The 16,214-nt window shown below is 43.9% G+C and overlaps 1 protein-coding gene across 3 annotated transcripts in view; it reads left to right on the top strand.

Annotated features, from left to right (window-relative positions):
* KCNB1 (potassium voltage-gated channel subfamily B member 1) overlaps nucleotides 1-10,984 on the top strand; it is a 96,097-nt gene extending 85,113 nt beyond the window's left edge. For 2 of the 3 annotated variants that reach the window (XM_080684058.1, XM_080684059.1), the window contains exon 3: nucleotides 200-10,984. In XM_080684058.1, the coding sequence (XP_080540184.1) occupies nucleotides 200-2,200 (2,001 nt within the window). In that variant the 3' untranslated portion in view covers nucleotides 2,201-10,984. The remainder of the gene's footprint in view (nucleotides 1-199) is intronic. The other variant, XR_013961404.1, reaches the window with a different exon arrangement.
* The last annotated feature ends 5,230 nt before the right edge of the window (nucleotides 10,985-16,214 follow it).

The following is a 16,214-nucleotide window of genomic DNA, read 5'->3' as shown; positions in this document are numbered from 1 at the left end:
ATTCTCCCAGTCAGTTTCTACATCTGTACAATAAATGGATTTGAATAAATCATCTTTTTAGCTCAACCATCCAGTTATTAAATGACTAGTGAAATGTGAAATGCTCCTGAATGTTGAGGAGCACTCCGCAGACTCAGGATATTAGAGTGATCATCCCATTGGTGGTTGATAACTAAATCCCACTCTCTTCTCCTCACAGATCCTTGCCATAATTTCCATAATGTTCATCGTCCTCTCCACCATTGCCCTGTCACTCAACACGCTGCCCGAACTGCAGGGCGTTGATGAGTTTGGCCAGTCCACAGACAACCCCCAGCTGGCGCACGTAGAGGCCGTGTGCATTGCGTGGTTCACCATGGAGTACCTGCTGCGGTTCCTCTCCTCGCCCAAGAAGTGGAAATTCTTCAAGGGTCCACTCAACGCCATTGACTTGTTGGCCATCCTGCCGTATTATGTTACCATCTTCCTCACTGAATCCAACAAGAGTGTGCTTCAGTTCCAGAATGTTCGCCGTGTGGTCCAGATCTTCCGCATCATGCGTATTCTCCGCATCCTTAAGCTCGCACGCCACTCCACTGGCCTCCAGTCCTTAGGCTTCACCCTGCGGCGGAGCTACAATGAGCTGGGCTTGCTCATTCTCTTCCTCGCCATGGGCATCATGATCTTCTCCAGCCTTGTCTTCTTTGCAGAGAAAGATGAGGAGGACACCAAGTTCAAAAGCATCCCAGCCTCTTTCTGGTGGGCTACTATTACCATGACTACTGTTGGATATGGAGACATCTACCCTAAGACTCTCCTGGGGAAAATTGTGGGGGGGCTCTGCTGCATTGCAGGGGTCCTGGTGATTGCTCTTCCCATCCCCATCATTGTCAACAACTTCTCTGAGTTCTACAAGGAGCAGAAGAGGCAGGAGAAAGCAATCAAGCGTAGAGAGGCTCTGGAGAGAGCCAAGAGGAATGGCAGCATTGTGTCTATGAACATGAAAGATGCTTTTGCCCGGAGCATCGAGATAATGGACATCGTGGTTGAGAAAAATGGAGAGAATAAGGACAAAGTACAAGATAACCACTTGTCACCCAACAAATGGAAATGGACAAAGAGGACACTATCTGAAACTAGTTCAAGTAAGTCCTTTGAAACCAAGGAGCAAGGATCCCCTGAGAAGGCCAGATCATCTTCGAGTCCTCAACACCTGAATGTCCAGCAGTTGGAAGACATGTATAATAAGATGGCCAAGACCCAATCTCAGCCCGTCCTCAATACCAAGCAATCAGCAACACACAGCAAACCAAAGGAAGAACTTGAAATGGAGAGTATCCCCAGCCCCATAGCTCCTCTGCCCACTCGTACAGAAGGAGTGATAGACATGAGAAGCATGTCGAGTATTGATAGCTTCATTAGCTGTGCCACAGACTTCCCTGAAGCCACCAGATTCTCCCACAGCCCTTTGATGTCACTACCCAGCAAGACTGGAGGCAGCTTGGCCCCAGAGATCGGCTGGCAGGGAGCTCTGGGTGCCAGTGGTGGTAGGTTTGTGGAGGCCAACCCCACCCCTGATGCCAGTCATCACTCTACTTTTTTCATTGAGAGCCCCAAGAGTACCATGAAGACCAACAACCCTTTGAAGCTCCGAGCACTTAAAGTTAACTTCATGGAGGGTGAACCCAGTCCATTAGTCCCTGTTCTGGGGATGTACCATGACCCTCTCAGGACCCGGGGGGCTGCTGCAGCTGCTGTCGCTGGGCTGGAGTGTGTCACCCTCTTGGACAGGCCTGTGCTGAGTCCAGAGTCCTCCATCTACACCACAGCAAGTGCTAGGACACCCTCCCGGTCACCCGAGAAACACACAGCAATAGCATTCAACTTCGAAGCAGGTATCCACCAGTACATTGATGCAGACACAGATGATGAGGGACAGGTGCTGTACAGTGTGGACTCTAGCCCTCCCAAGAGCCTCCATGGAAGTACCAGTCCCAAGTTCAGTGTTGGGACAAGATCAGAGAAGAACCACTTTGAAAGTTCCCCCTTACCCACCTCTCCTAAGTTCTTAAGGCAGAACTGTATTTACTCTACAGAAGCATTGACTGGAAAAGCCCCCAGTGGTCAGGAAAAGTACAAACTTGAGAACCATATTTCCCCCGATGTTCGGGTGTTGCCTGGGGGAGGAGCCCATGGAAGCACACGGGATCAGAGCATCTGAACTACCCCACATGGAGGAGAGACTTGTAGTGAGATCCAAAGAGGAGTGCCGCTCAGCTTACCTGCCACATAGCTTTTCTGCATGAACTCTGAAGCAGAAAGGCTCTGCAAAGTCCCCAGAAAGACGAGAGACTCCAGAGAAAGCTCCCTAACACCTTGAGAGTCACAGCAGGTCTATTGGAATGAAGTTGGCCAAGCCATAGAATATGGCACCTCCTTGTAACAACTCCACTGCCCTCTTTGGGAGATGACATGAGCAGAACTCACAGCCACCACTACCACATTCTAGACATAACCAAGGTCACCTACTTCCCATTCTTCTCTCATGGCCATCAGCCTCTGAAAGCAACATCTCTGATCCCTCCTGGCCTTGGCTGGAGAAGGATGCTGGAACACGTGGCTGATATTGAAAAAGTGAGTTGACTAATTTGGTATTGGGTGTTGCCTGGCCACCTCTAGGAACCCCTGTCCATCACCTCCTGGATGGATCCCACTGTTAGAAGGCTACAGAGAATGCTTGTATCATGGAGAAATCTCTGCACCATAAGCCACAATCCCAGCGCAAAACCCATACTCAAATGTCTTCATTGACTTCAGTATTTCATAGTACTTGAGATTTTATTTTGAGATATCATCAGAGTGAGTTGTACCACTTGTACTCCATTCTAATTGCCCCCTGGCAATCTGGGAAGGGCTCAGAAGGCAGGCACTCAGCCAACAGTATGAACTCTGAGCATTGCTTTAGGGTTGTAGAGGGAAAGCATTTTCTGTACATCACTAGTGTAGGCTCAAAAGATATGCAAGTGTCAAATATGCAAAAGAAATAGCTTATTCAAAGAGACTGTATGTTACTGGAGAACAGAATAAAATGATTTTTTTTTAACCTGCAACAACGAAGGGGGGAAAAAAAGTCCCCAATTGAAATGCCCTGTTCAGACTTTTGAATATTTCCTGCTGCGGCAGGGAAAGCATCTACTATAATAGAAATGTTTTTTTTGTTTCCTGTGGTATTCAAGTTTTTTAAAAAGTTAAAATAAAAAGCACTTTATGTTTTTCAAAAATAGGTTCTACCAGGGACAGCATCACCATCTTGCACTTTAAAAGAAGCACTATTTCCCGTGGGCCACTTTTTGGGACTCTATTTGGGTTGTTGCTATATGCCTGTGTCCCACCACAGTGGGTGATATTGTGCTGGTATTGCTGTCTGCCATGTCAAAGTCTGCAGGCGCCTTCCTGCCTTTCTGAAGCTTCCCCTTAGCCCTATTGCAAAGAAGGGTACCTAGCCCTTGAGTGGGGCTTCTCATAAAGTCATGTGTATAGGAAACAGGCGCATCTCAGAAGAAGACAGTAGACGGTTGGTCATTGGGTGTTTTCTTGTCAACCAGCTGTCGGTGTGTTTTCAGTGTCACTGTCTGTATTAAAAGCTCAGCTCTCCTTTCTGCAGCCATCAATGCAGCCAGTACAGACAAAAGCAATAAGTTCTAGTCTGTTTCTTGGTGTTGGTGTTCCTGTCCTAGTTTGATGCACTGACATTGGTCTGCTTGATTTCAGTCTGACAGCATGGTGTTGCTGGCTGTTCCTTGGTTCAGTAACATTGGGTTGAGCCACTGGTGAGTGTGATGCCATGCTGTGGGCCCATCTGTCAGTAAAGATAACATGTTATGGATCTGCCTGTTTTTAATGCAATGGACTGATGTTGTTCTCTTAATACAATTCTGATGGATGATGTCCCAAATACAATAGTATATATCTGTCAGTCATCAATTGTGACAGGCATACGTCTTCCTGATGGAACGAAACATGGTGTTGTTTAGCTGTCCTTCATACGATGTTATTGACCTGCCTGTTATTACAATGGCATGATCCACCTGTCAGTACACAGATATCACAGAGTCGTTCTGCCTGCTCTCCTCACAGTGGCATGAGGTTGGGCCACCTGTCACAGATACGATGACATGGGGTCATCCTACTGCCCTTAAAAATGTGTATTCTTTGCTGAATACGCGCCTGGTTCACACTGCTTCTCAGCATCTCCAAGGACTGTGGATCTCTCCAAGAGGGGACAGTCCTGTTCTTTGCTGCATTAACAAAGAAAATGCGTGCCAGAGTATCTTGACTCTTCCAAAGCATCTTCAGAGTACTCTGGTAGCAAATGCAAAGGGACTTAACGGACCAAGAAAGAATGAGGTCATCCTGTGCTGGTGATACACCAGAGAGAGGAAGCAGCAGCACTCCCGGGGGGCTTTGCTGAGCTCTCAGTGTGGGCTGGAGGCCTGTTGAGGAATGGCCATGGAGCAGTCCTCCCTGGACCATCTCACGTGTCTCTTCTTTGTTTTCATCACCATCTATGTCCGCCATCAGCACAAATGTGAAAATTCAGGGAAAACAAACAAATGCTTTTTGATAAAAGTAAATAGTTGTGATTTCTGATTCAGATATTTTTAGAGCTGATGCTATCTGTAAAAATTAATAATAATAATAATATAGTCTATTTTACATATCAGGAAAGTGAACATGTTTAAATATAGCCATATATAGTGGGAAGGAACTTACCACCCCTTCTTCAAACCAAGGCATTTCATTTGTTGGTTGAAGCAGTCGACAAGTGTTCAGATTGGAAATTCTTTCTTCCTTTTTTTTTATTAAAAAAAAAACTAATAACCAATTGGTGCAACTCTCCTTGTAACCAAAGGCCCTTTCTGCCTTGTGTGGTCATGCAGGAACTAGCCCTTCCTTCCTCGTGTATTTTGTCTGACCTTAAAGTAGCATTTTATTGAGTCACTTTTGAAGGACGAATTCAGAAGTATCATGAAGAACCTACCTTTTCAGGCTGAACAGCCAGAGTCCTATAGAGTTCTTATAGAAACAAAATAATTGAAACTCAGCATATACTATGCTTAGAAAGTATTGTGTTCTGTTTTGTTTTTTTCTTTTGTGTATGTATCATAAGAATATATATAGCTTTTACCCTGGGCCCGATTCAAATAACGTGCTGTGAGTTTACCCAGGCCCCCATCTGCCAGAAAGGAATATACTGAGATTTTCAATATGTGTACATTCTACCTGTACCTGTATACATGCACTAGGAAATCTACCTAAGAGTCTCCACTGAGAAGCTAACCTTGATCAACAGGTCTTGATGGAGGACAGGAAAGCAATAGTTTTGGAAGCAGGTACCACTTTACCTTGGTGGTCCAAATCCCACCCATTCCTGAGCCAATGAAAGTGGGAAGAAAATCAAGTCAACCCAAAGAAATGAAACTAGGGGCTGGAGGCAGATGGAAGCCTGCTCCTTTTGGCCAACTCAATGAAACTTCTCCAGAACCCAGCTGAACTTGACTTCCAACTTCCACCATTGTCAGAAAGGGCTAGGGACCAGGAAGCTGTTGCTCCCAATCACACAGGGGAGAGTCTGCGACCAGGGGGAAGAGGTGGGCAACCTCTTTTCCTCTTTGGGTAAAGAAAAACAACAGGACTTTGGTGCAGTAGATTTCTCAGTGCCTTCTTTAGGAATTTTATCTTAAGCACACTTAATGGGGAAAGAAAAAAGAGGATAGAACAGTTGTTCCCGGGAAGCCCCTTTCTCTAAAGGCACTGGGGATCAAGAACGAAGAATGAGATGACGGGGAAGGGGTGGGGGGCAATATCCTGAGGAGGCCATTTCCTTTCAGTCAACCTGGCTTGTCCCTGAGAATTATTGGCAATACAGACGGCTTCAAACTGATTCCCAACCTCTCTTCCACTGTGTCTTGGTAACCGTAGCCTCATTTCTGCCCTTTCTCCTAATAAGATCCACCTTTCTAAGGAGAAAAAACACATAGAACAGTATTCTTTTAAGTAAAGCTGTAATGTATTGTTGATGTTTGTAACTATTGTATATTTCTGTCTTGCTCCAAGTCATAGCTGGAGTGTCTAATCCATGGGCAAGGGGAAAGTCAAAATTCACCAGGGACAAGGGTCACGAAAGCCAGGTCTCTAGTTCTCTCCTTTCCTTATTTCTCTAGCAACTAGTCCCAGGCTTCAGCCTCCAATCAAGGAACTTTGAATCAAATGAGAACATGGTGAAACGCCTCCAAGATTCTTTGGGAAAGGACTTTTTCTGTGGCTGCGAAGCTGGCAGGAGGAAGAAGGGGCTCACCGGAGTCCCCAGCAGGACAGCGGAGAGCCTCCAGCCCTGAGCTGAACGTTCCTCGCCTCTCTCTGCCTATATGACAGCATCCAAATGCTTTCACTCAGCCAGAGTGACCCAAAGCAGCCCTGGCTACACCCAGAAATAAGAGTTACCTCTGAATTTTCTGTTGCCATTTTTCTGGCTCTAGAAATACCTGATGTGTAGGACTACATCACAGGTTGTCCATGCATCTCAGAGTAGTCTATTTTTCTGTTCAGATAAATATATGTACTTTTAGCAAATTTATAATAGGGCCATGGAGTCCAATTTCATTTGTAATATAGAATAATATTTTAGGAGGTTTGTGGTTGGTCATTATCATAGCTGATATTTTCTGGCCTTTTTCATTTACTCCCATTGTCCCTTGGACTGCTTTTCTTTTCTTCCTTTCGATTCTGATTTTCTGGGGTTGGGGACAGACTTTAGGGTCTGACTTCCTCATGCAGGCATTTCCTGGCACTAGGACTAGAGTCTTTTGACACTGTCACTGTCTTCATTCTGTCTGTGTGTTTCTCCTATTCGTTGTTCTTAAGAACCCAGGGCACAGATGCACGATTGAAAGCAGATGACCCTCAAAATCAGGATGGTATGTGGGCTGGTTTAGCTGATTCCTACACACCTTTGGGGATCTGAGGGGACTAAGTTTTCTCATCCCCAAAGATTTCAGAACCAAAAATTTCATGTACGCAAACTTCCCACTGGCATTTCTGAGATCCAGAACATACCCAAGCCCCTCCTGGCTGGCCTGCTGCCATGTCCAGTGCCCTGCTCCCTGTAACATAAATTGGGTCCAAAGGACAGAGCATTTTCTGGTTCTTGAGAACCTTGGAGAACATGCTGGGCTTTAGATCTCATCAACTTTTTATCAGTTCTTCTTCTCAATCCATTGCCAGCAGCCTCAACAAAAAACAGTGGCCAGACAGGCTTGCAGCCAAACCCCGAGAAGACATGTCCCCAGAATCTGCCATCTCATCTCCCTTCCCTTTCCAGCTGCTGGCTTCATAGAGCCAGGGATTGGTGGCAAAGGCAGCTTCCACTCAACTAATTATCTGGACTGTCCTGATAATTAATTCCACCAGGTGGCTTCCAGCATTGGGTTGGCAGAGGACAGCTCACGAAGCAGGATCTTCAGCAAAAAGTGATTTTTTTCCATCCATCAACTCATGCAGGAAGATGAAGAAAGCTCAGATTATCTCCAATTTGCAATCATTTAGATTTTCGTATACCCCCACCACCACCTCACTGTTAGCTTCAGGGCTCTCACCTCCGCCCAAATAGAAATCTGAGCCAAATCAGGACCCCAGATGGCAGCGAATGATTCCCTTTAGAACAACCCCAAGAGGAAACTAATCCAAGTACGAATCTATTCTTTTGGACCAAGACCCTAATCAAAGTTTTCCCATTCCCCTCCCCAAATTCCTGGTAACCTGGTTTGAACCAAAGCCAAACAAAACAGAGAAGATTTGCTAAAACTTCTGCACAAGAACAAAAAGTTGTTTTTCCCAATAATGTGCTAAGACTGATGCCTGGATAAGCAAAAACCCTTGCTTATGGCTGTTTTCATGTAGGAAGAGGTTGCATAGTTGGGGTATCCATTCACTATCCCGGATTTTGTCTTAACCTGGAATTTCTTGGGAACACCTCAAAATTCTAACTTGAATAAATGGATTTGGAAGGGGCTCTTAATGGAGCAGCCCCTCATCTTCACCTCTAACTCTAACTCTCCATTCCTCCCTGCAAAGATTCTGAAGAGATCTAAAGGCTGGCCAGGATGGGGTGGAGTGGGGCAGTTCACCTGGACAAGAAATTACCTGCCTGCAGGATGGCTGCATGCGGATCTCTGAAATGTTCTCCTGCATGAGAAAAACAGGGTGGTCGATTTTAGCTCAAAGTAAGAAAGCACTTCTAGTGGGTGGGGCTGCCTATCCATGGAACTCAAAGGCCATGTTGGGTTATGACCTTCGTGACAACACAGTGTTTAAAGAGAGGCTAGATGATGTACAAAATGGATATTGCAGAGGGACCCTAGCATTGCACAGCAACTGGACTAAACAACCAGGGAAATTCTCTTTCTCCCTCTCTCTCTCTCTTGTTTCCTGGGGTGTGTGTGTGTATGTGTGTGTGTGTGTGTGTGTAGGTGGTTGGTGGTTGGTGGTTTGAACATCCGGGAATCTGGGAACAGACTCAAGCCACTAAGGCAAAGGCAAGGAGCACTGTTAGCAGGAACTCAAATGTTAGAATTTGGAGCTCTCAGAGGGAGTTCTAGGTGGCACAGGATACCCTGTTCCCCATGCTCCATATCTTGGACAATTTCAATGACCCTGTTGATCACCCACCCATCCAACCCATCCCCAGTGCCCTAGCAGGAACCACACAGGGTGGGATAATACTCATGGTACCATCCCCCAGGCCAACCAAAAAGCAACCCCATCTCTGGCTGGCTGTCTCGCGGTGCTTCAGTCCTTCTGCCCAGACTATGCCCTCAGAGACCTGAGGATTTCGATACAAAAGACACAATTATCTTTTACCCACTAGCCACCTGTCTAATGAACAAACGGCCCAGGCAATAGCAAATGGCACTATTCCAAAAGGGCTTTTTTCCCCTGGCAAATAAAACAAGAAATCCCATTCAAATCCTTTGGGGGTTTTTGTTTGTTTGTTTGTTTGTTTGTTTGTTTTTTCATTGACTTTATTGGGGTGACACACTTAATAAAATCATATAGGTTTCAGGTGTATAATTCTATAATACATCATCTGCATATTTTATTGTGTGTTCACCACCCCCAGTCAAGTCTATTCAAATCTTTTGAAAGTCCCCACCCAATGAAGTTAAATCCAGAAGGGCCCAAACAGAGAGGCGCCTATAACCCAGTTTTACAGCAAAACAAGGCTTCTGCTGCCTCCAGGCAAAATGCCATCTCCCACATCTGTAGCCCCTTCCCAAGGTCTGGATGCTGCATTCCTCAAGGAGAGCATTTGACAAAGAGGCTTGAAAGTCCCCCTTAATTTATATTTGGTGAGTTTGGAGGAAGTGGAGCTTCATCCTCAGGTGACCCCCAGTGCAGGCAGTCTCAGGTTGTTTTATCATGAGATTAGGCAGAATATGTTTGAATGGATAGACCGAGCAGCTGCCAATTTCTAAGACCCCCCTCTGAGGCTCTGTCCTGAGGAATAACTCAAGTTAGTGTCTGCCGTGACATTACAGTCCTGAAAAAAGGAAGGAAACTCCCAATTCTGTCCCATTAGGATGCTCTCAAGAGTTATGCATGCATTTCCCCACCCTACTTGCCTCCCTGAGCTGATCCAGGTTTGGAAAACCAGGCAGGAAGCACAGGAGAAGCTGCTCAAGAGATTTGGACTTCTCCTGCTCTTTACCAGGGCATTGGGCTCTCTCTCTTAGATGACCTTGACCTCTGAGCTTGGTGTGCCTGCTAGGTGGGGAAGAGGAACATCAGCAGCTGCTCAGCTGGCAGCTGGCCTTTTGCTCCCCAGACCTTTCCTGGCTTTAACCCAAGGTCAAGAGCTGGGGACACCATTTTCTGCACCAGGAACTCAGGGTTATCCCCCAATGTATGCCCTTGGCACATAGTGGTCACTCAACCTGTGTGTTTGAGTGAGTAAATGTGTAAATGATTAACTTCTGAGTGAATGAATGATGAGCGAATGTGTGAGTGAATAGAGGAGTTTATTCGTTCTTACCTGGCTTGAGGTAGTACTAACTGGGAAGGAAGGAGAAATGGGAGGCCCCTCCCATTAAAACCTGTAACAGCCCCACCAACAGCATCTGTTCTTTGACTCAATTGGGGACCAAGATGATGTCCAAATTGGACACTTGTCTGCCCTAAGGACCTTGGCCTTTTCAGAGCTACACTTCCAGGGGATCATTTGGGGCAGCCCCAGCCTCCTTTCTTACTCTCCTACTCTGCATTTTCAACCTCATGCTCTAGTTTAGCTCACACATAGCCCATAGGTTTTCCAATGGGCAAAGCCAAGGGTCCTAGACTTGCTAAGGGCAGGAATGTGGGAGCTGACATCTGGAAACTGGATTGCATTCCCTGAGCCATGGGAGTCCAGCTGGAAGAGAAAGCCAGCCTTTCCTCCAGCTTTTAGAGCCAAGGGATTTCCTTTGTTCTGAACCCCAATGCCCCCCATGGTAGCATGTGCCCGATCCCATTAGCTAAGACCCTCTGTCTCTCCCAGAAACCGTGTGAGGTTGAGGTTTTTATGCCAGCAAAGCCATTCTGATCGCCCCACCCATGTTGGGGGACAAGCCAATCACATTAGCCATAAATGACCAATGTCCTTAGATGCTCTTTTCTGGGGTCGTGGTCTTGGGTCCTGTTCATCTCTGGTCAATTGACGTCTCTAGTCCTTCCTGTAAAGGTGAAATGAGCATTATACACACACACACACACACACACACACACACACACACACACACACACACACTCTCATGAGGAAACCAAACAACAAACAATCCAGTTTCTTTTTATGCATGTGATGAGATGAAATTGTGACCTCCAACTGCTGTCCTGTCTTGTAAAATATGTCCAAATGTTTAAGAATTTCTAAGCAAATGGTCCCTTAATGAAGTCTGCAGAGTTCAATAAAGAGGTATGGAAAAAACAAGCTTGGTGGTGTTTGTTTTATTTTCTAGGGGCCACAGGAAGGGAGAGGTGTGAAGGTCTACAGGGGAAGCTGAATTGAGGGACTTAGAGCGGCAGCCCTGGCTGTTTCCCTTCACCTGAAAGATAGAGTATGAAAATGTCACTGCCTTGGTATCACAATGTGCAAAGAGTGGTAATCCACCCCATGCTGTGCTCATGGACCAAAGTCCAAATTCTGGTCATTTGGCTCTCATGTCAATGATAACTGGGTCTTCTTGGACTTACTATCACTCTCTCATAAAGATGTCTCACAATGCCTGTAGGAGCCACACACAACTCTTACAGTCCATCCCCTTCTCTGCTTCATTGTTCTCCATGACACTTTCCACAATATTTTATGTATTTATTTTGTTTATTGTTTACCTCCCTCTAATAGAACATAAATTCAGAAACTAAAAAGCAAAGACTCAGGAGCGGGGTGGGGAACAGAACAGAACATCCAAAGACTATGAATGTGCATGTGTGTTTGTTTTGCTTTATTTTACCCACACAAATAGTAACATACCATATAGGTATACTGCTCTGCACTTTGCTTTTCTCATTTCATACTGTGTATCTTGAAAATCATCCTGTATCAATACACAAAGAGCTTCCTTGTTCTTTTGTACACAGTAATCGCTAATCTCCTACAGCTGAACGTTTGGGTTGCTTCCAAACTTTGGTATAACAAACAGAGCTGAAATGAATGGCCTGTCAGTGGTTCCTATGGGTTCTGCCTTCAAAATAGATCTGGAATCTGCATTTCTTGCCCCTCCACTGCCACAGCTCTGGGCCATGCCATCACTCTCTATTGCCTAATGGTTGCAGCAGCCTCCAGACCAGGCTCACTGTTTGCAACCATGATCCCTTTCAGGCTCTTCTCAACACAGTGGCCAGAGGGATTCTATCAACCTGTCACTCTGATTATATCATTTCACCATTAAAGCCTTCCAAAGGCTTCCCATCACATTTTGAATAAAATCCAAAGTCCTTGGCATGGTCTGCAAGGCCATTTATCCCTAGGCTCCTGCCTGCCCCTTTGCTTTCACCCACCTCCCTGCTCTCCCCTGAGGGTGTTCTGCTCCATTGTCATTGTCCTCCTCACTGTTCCTCAAACATGACCACATGGACTCACCTAATGCAACCCCTTTCCAGCCCCCATCCCAGACTCCTCTACCCTCTCTGACCTCCTGTCCTATTACTCTTTACTTCCCTCACTCCCCTTCAGACAAGATGGCCACCAGTCCATTTTCCAATGCACCAAGCATACTGCCACCACAGGGCCTTTCCTCTGGCTGTCCTCTCTGCCTGGAACATCTTTTCCAGGCTAGCCACATGGCTCATTCCATCACCTCCTTCAGGTGTCATCTCAGCAACCCCTTTAGCTGACAACCCTGTTTATAATAACAACCTCCCCCCGCAACACACACACATACACAAAAGTCTCACAATCCTTCCCCTTCTCTGCTTTATTGTTCTCCATAATACTTACGACCTTCTGACACACTATATTGTATTTATTTATTTTGTTTGTTATTTATCTCCCTCCAATAGAATGTAAATTTCTCCCTCCCGTAGAACATGAATTCAAAAACTGAAAAGCAAAGAGAACAAAGACTGAAAAAAAACACAGAATATTCAAGGACTGTGGAACAACTAGAAAACATAAGCATAATGGGAACGTAAGAAACAGAAGAAAGAGAGAAAAGAACAACAGAAATATATGATACCATAATAACTGAGAATTTCAACAAAGTAATGTCAGGCACCAAGCCACAGATCCAGGAAGCTCAGATAAATACCAAAAAACTACACCTCGGCATATTACAAGTCAAACTACAGAAAAATTAAAGATAAGAAAAAAATCCTGACCTGGAAGAAACCAGAGGAAAAAACAGGTCAATTATAGAGGAACAAAGATAAGAATTAGGTTTGCCTTCTCCTCAAAAACTATGCAAGCAAGTAGACAATGAAGTAAGATACTTAAAGTGTTAAGAGGAAGAAAGAAACCAGCAACCTAGAATTCTGTACCCTGAAAATTTATCCTTCAAAAGTGAAAGAGAAATAAAAACTTTTTCAGATAAACAAAAATTAAAGAAATTTGTTGCCAGTACACCTGCCTTGCAAAGAATGTTAAAAGAAGTTCTTTAGAGAGAGAGACAATGATATAGGTGAGAAATTTGGATCTACATTTAAGAAAAAGGAAGACCATCAAGAAGAAATAAATGAAGGTAAAATAAAAACTTTTCTTTTTCTTATTCTTAATTTCTCAAACAAATAACAATTTGTCCATAATAATACCAACAATGCATTTGATTTTGTATGCTTATGTATATATCTTGTGTATGTAATGTATATATGTTTATGTATGCTATATATAAGTGAAGTGAGTGACAGAAATGATACAAAGGACAAGAAGGAGAAATTAGAATTCTTTTGTTTTTATTAGGTACTAACACTACCCATGAAATGGTATGGTGTTATTTGAAGGTGGACTTATATTAGTTGTAAATGTATATTGCAAACACTAAGGCAACCACTAAAATGGTGTTTAGAAAAGTATAATTAATTTGCTAAGAAAGGAGAGAAAAATTGAATCATAAAATGCTCAATTAAAACCACAAGAAGCAGAAAAAGAATGGAAGACAAAAAATAGGAACAAAGAACAAAGGCAACAAATGAAAAGCAGTAACAAATATAGCAGATATTAATCCAATATGCAATAATTACTTTGAATGTCAATGTTCTAAACATACCAATTAAAAGACAAGATTGTCAGAGTGGATCAAAAAACAAGACCCAATGCTACATGCACCACACACGCGCGCGCGCGCACACACACACACACACACACACACACACACACACACACACACCATGGGCTGTAAGTGCAAGTCTTTGCAGATGACTAGTGAGCTCACACAAAAAGCTGGCCTCACTGTACAGGATTGAAAAAAAGCACACAGATTTGAACAGTCAGCACCCCCCAAAGGAAAGCAAATGGGAGGCTGTCAGCACCTGAACCACCCGGCTAGTGTGGTTCGGTGGTTGAGCGTTGACCTATGAACCAGGAGGTCGTGGTTTGATTGCCAGTTGGGGCACATGCCCAGGGTTGCAGGCTCAATTCCCAGTAGGGGGTGTGCAGGAGGCAGCAATCAATGATTCTCTCTCATCAATGATGTTTCTATCTCTCTCACCCTCTCCCTTCCTTTCTCTGAAATCAATTTTTTAAAAAAAAATTTTAAAGAATCTTAAGAACCTTCATCTTAAGAACCTACCAAAGGTAATAAGAAAAGTGGACAGATGCTTCCATAGAAAAGGTCTGGGAAAGCCTCTGAATCCCTAGTGGGCTGGCAGGTAAAGGTATTTTTTTCCCAAAGGTGACTGCTTCTTCAAATCTGAACAGCAATGCAAGACCTTAAGGAACGAAACAAAAAATCAAGAAACACAATAATTTTCATGTAACTGACCCGAAAGATATGGTGATCTATAATTTCCTGATAATTCAAAATTACTGTTTTAAGGAAGCTCAGTGAGCTATAAGAAAACACAGAAAGACAAATTAACAAAATTTAGAAAACAATACAAGGAGATAGAAATCATAAAAAAGAACTAAACAGAATTCTGAAGCTAAAGAACACAATCAATGAAATGAAAAATGCAATGGAGAGCATAAACAGGAGACTTAAATAATCCAGAGAAAGAATTTCTGAACTCAAAGACAAGTCATTTGAAAGTATCCAGTAGAAGGAGAGCAATGAAAAAATAATGAAAAAGAATGAAGGAAGCCTACGTAAATTATGGAATATCATCAAATGAAATAATTTATGCATTATGGGAGTCCCAGAAGGAAAAGAGAAGGAGAAAGGGCAGAAAGCTTATTTAAAGAAATGTGGCTAAGAACTCCCAAATCTGGGGAGAGATATAGACATCTAAGTTAATGAAGTTTATAGGTTTCCAAATAGATTTGACCCAAAGAGATCTTTTCCAATACACATGATAACAAAACAGTCTAAAATTAAAGACAAAGTGCCGAAACCGGTTTGGCTCGGTGGATAGAGCGTTGGCCTGCGGACTGAAAGGTCCCGGGTTCGATTCCGGTCAAGGGCATGTACCTTGGTTGCGGGCACATCCCCAGTGGGAGGTGTGCAGGAGGCAGCTGATCGATGTTTCTCTCTCATCGATGTTTCTAGCTCTCTATCCCTCTCCCTTCCTCTCTGTGAAATATCAATAAAATATTTAAAAAAAAAATTAAAGACAAAGAGAATTTTGAAGGCAGCAAGGGTGGAAAAAGAACTCGTTAAGATTAATATACAAAAGTCAATCTCCTACATATCAAGCATAAACAAGTGAAATTTGAAATTTAAAAAACACAATACTATTTACATTAGCACACCAAAAAATTAAATAGGTGTGAATCCAACAAGTATATATAAGATCTATATAGGAAAACTACAAAAGTATGATGAATAAAATTAAAGAACTAAATAAATGGAGAGATTTTCTATGTTTATGGATATGAAGACTGGATATTGTCAAAATTTCAGTTGTTCCCAACTTGATCTATGGATTCCATGCAATCCCAGTCAAAAGTCAGCAAGATATTTTGTGGATATCAACCGATTCTAAAATTTATATAGAGAGCTTCGCGCAGTGGCAGTATCATAGCCAATGAAGTTTATCCGAGGTGCAATTATTGCGAAGAAGGAGAAGGGGAAGGAGAAGGGGAAGGGGAAGGGGAAGGGGAAGGGGAAGGGGAAGGGGAAGGGGAAGGGGAAGGGGAAGGGGAAGGGGAAGGGGAAGGGGAAGGGGAAGAAGGAGGAGGAAGAGGAGGAGGAGGAGGAGGAGGAGGAGGAGGAGGAGGAGGAGGAGGAGGAGGAGAAGAAGAAGAAGAAGAAGAAGAAGAAGAAGAAGAAGAAGAAGAAGAAGAAGAAGAAGAAGAAGAAGAAAAGAAGAAAGAAAATTTAGCCCTAACCAATTTGGCTCAGTGGATAAAGCATTGACCTGCAGACTGAAGGGTCCCAGGTTCGATCCCGGTCAAGGGCATGTACCTTGGTTGCGGGCACATCCCCAGTAAGGAGTGTGCAGGAGGCAGCTGATCGATGTTTCTCTCTCATCGATGTTTCTAACTCTCTATTCCTCTCCCTTCCTCTCTGTAAAAAATCAGTAAAATATATTTTTTTTAAAAAAAAGAAAAT

This window comes from Plecotus auritus (assembly GCF_963455305.1).
Source record: "Plecotus auritus genome assembly, chromosome: 8".
In the NCBI taxonomy this organism is placed as follows: domain Eukaryota; kingdom Metazoa; phylum Chordata; class Mammalia; order Chiroptera; family Vespertilionidae; genus Plecotus; species Plecotus auritus.
This window is presented reverse-complemented; position numbering and strand designations above follow the sequence as displayed.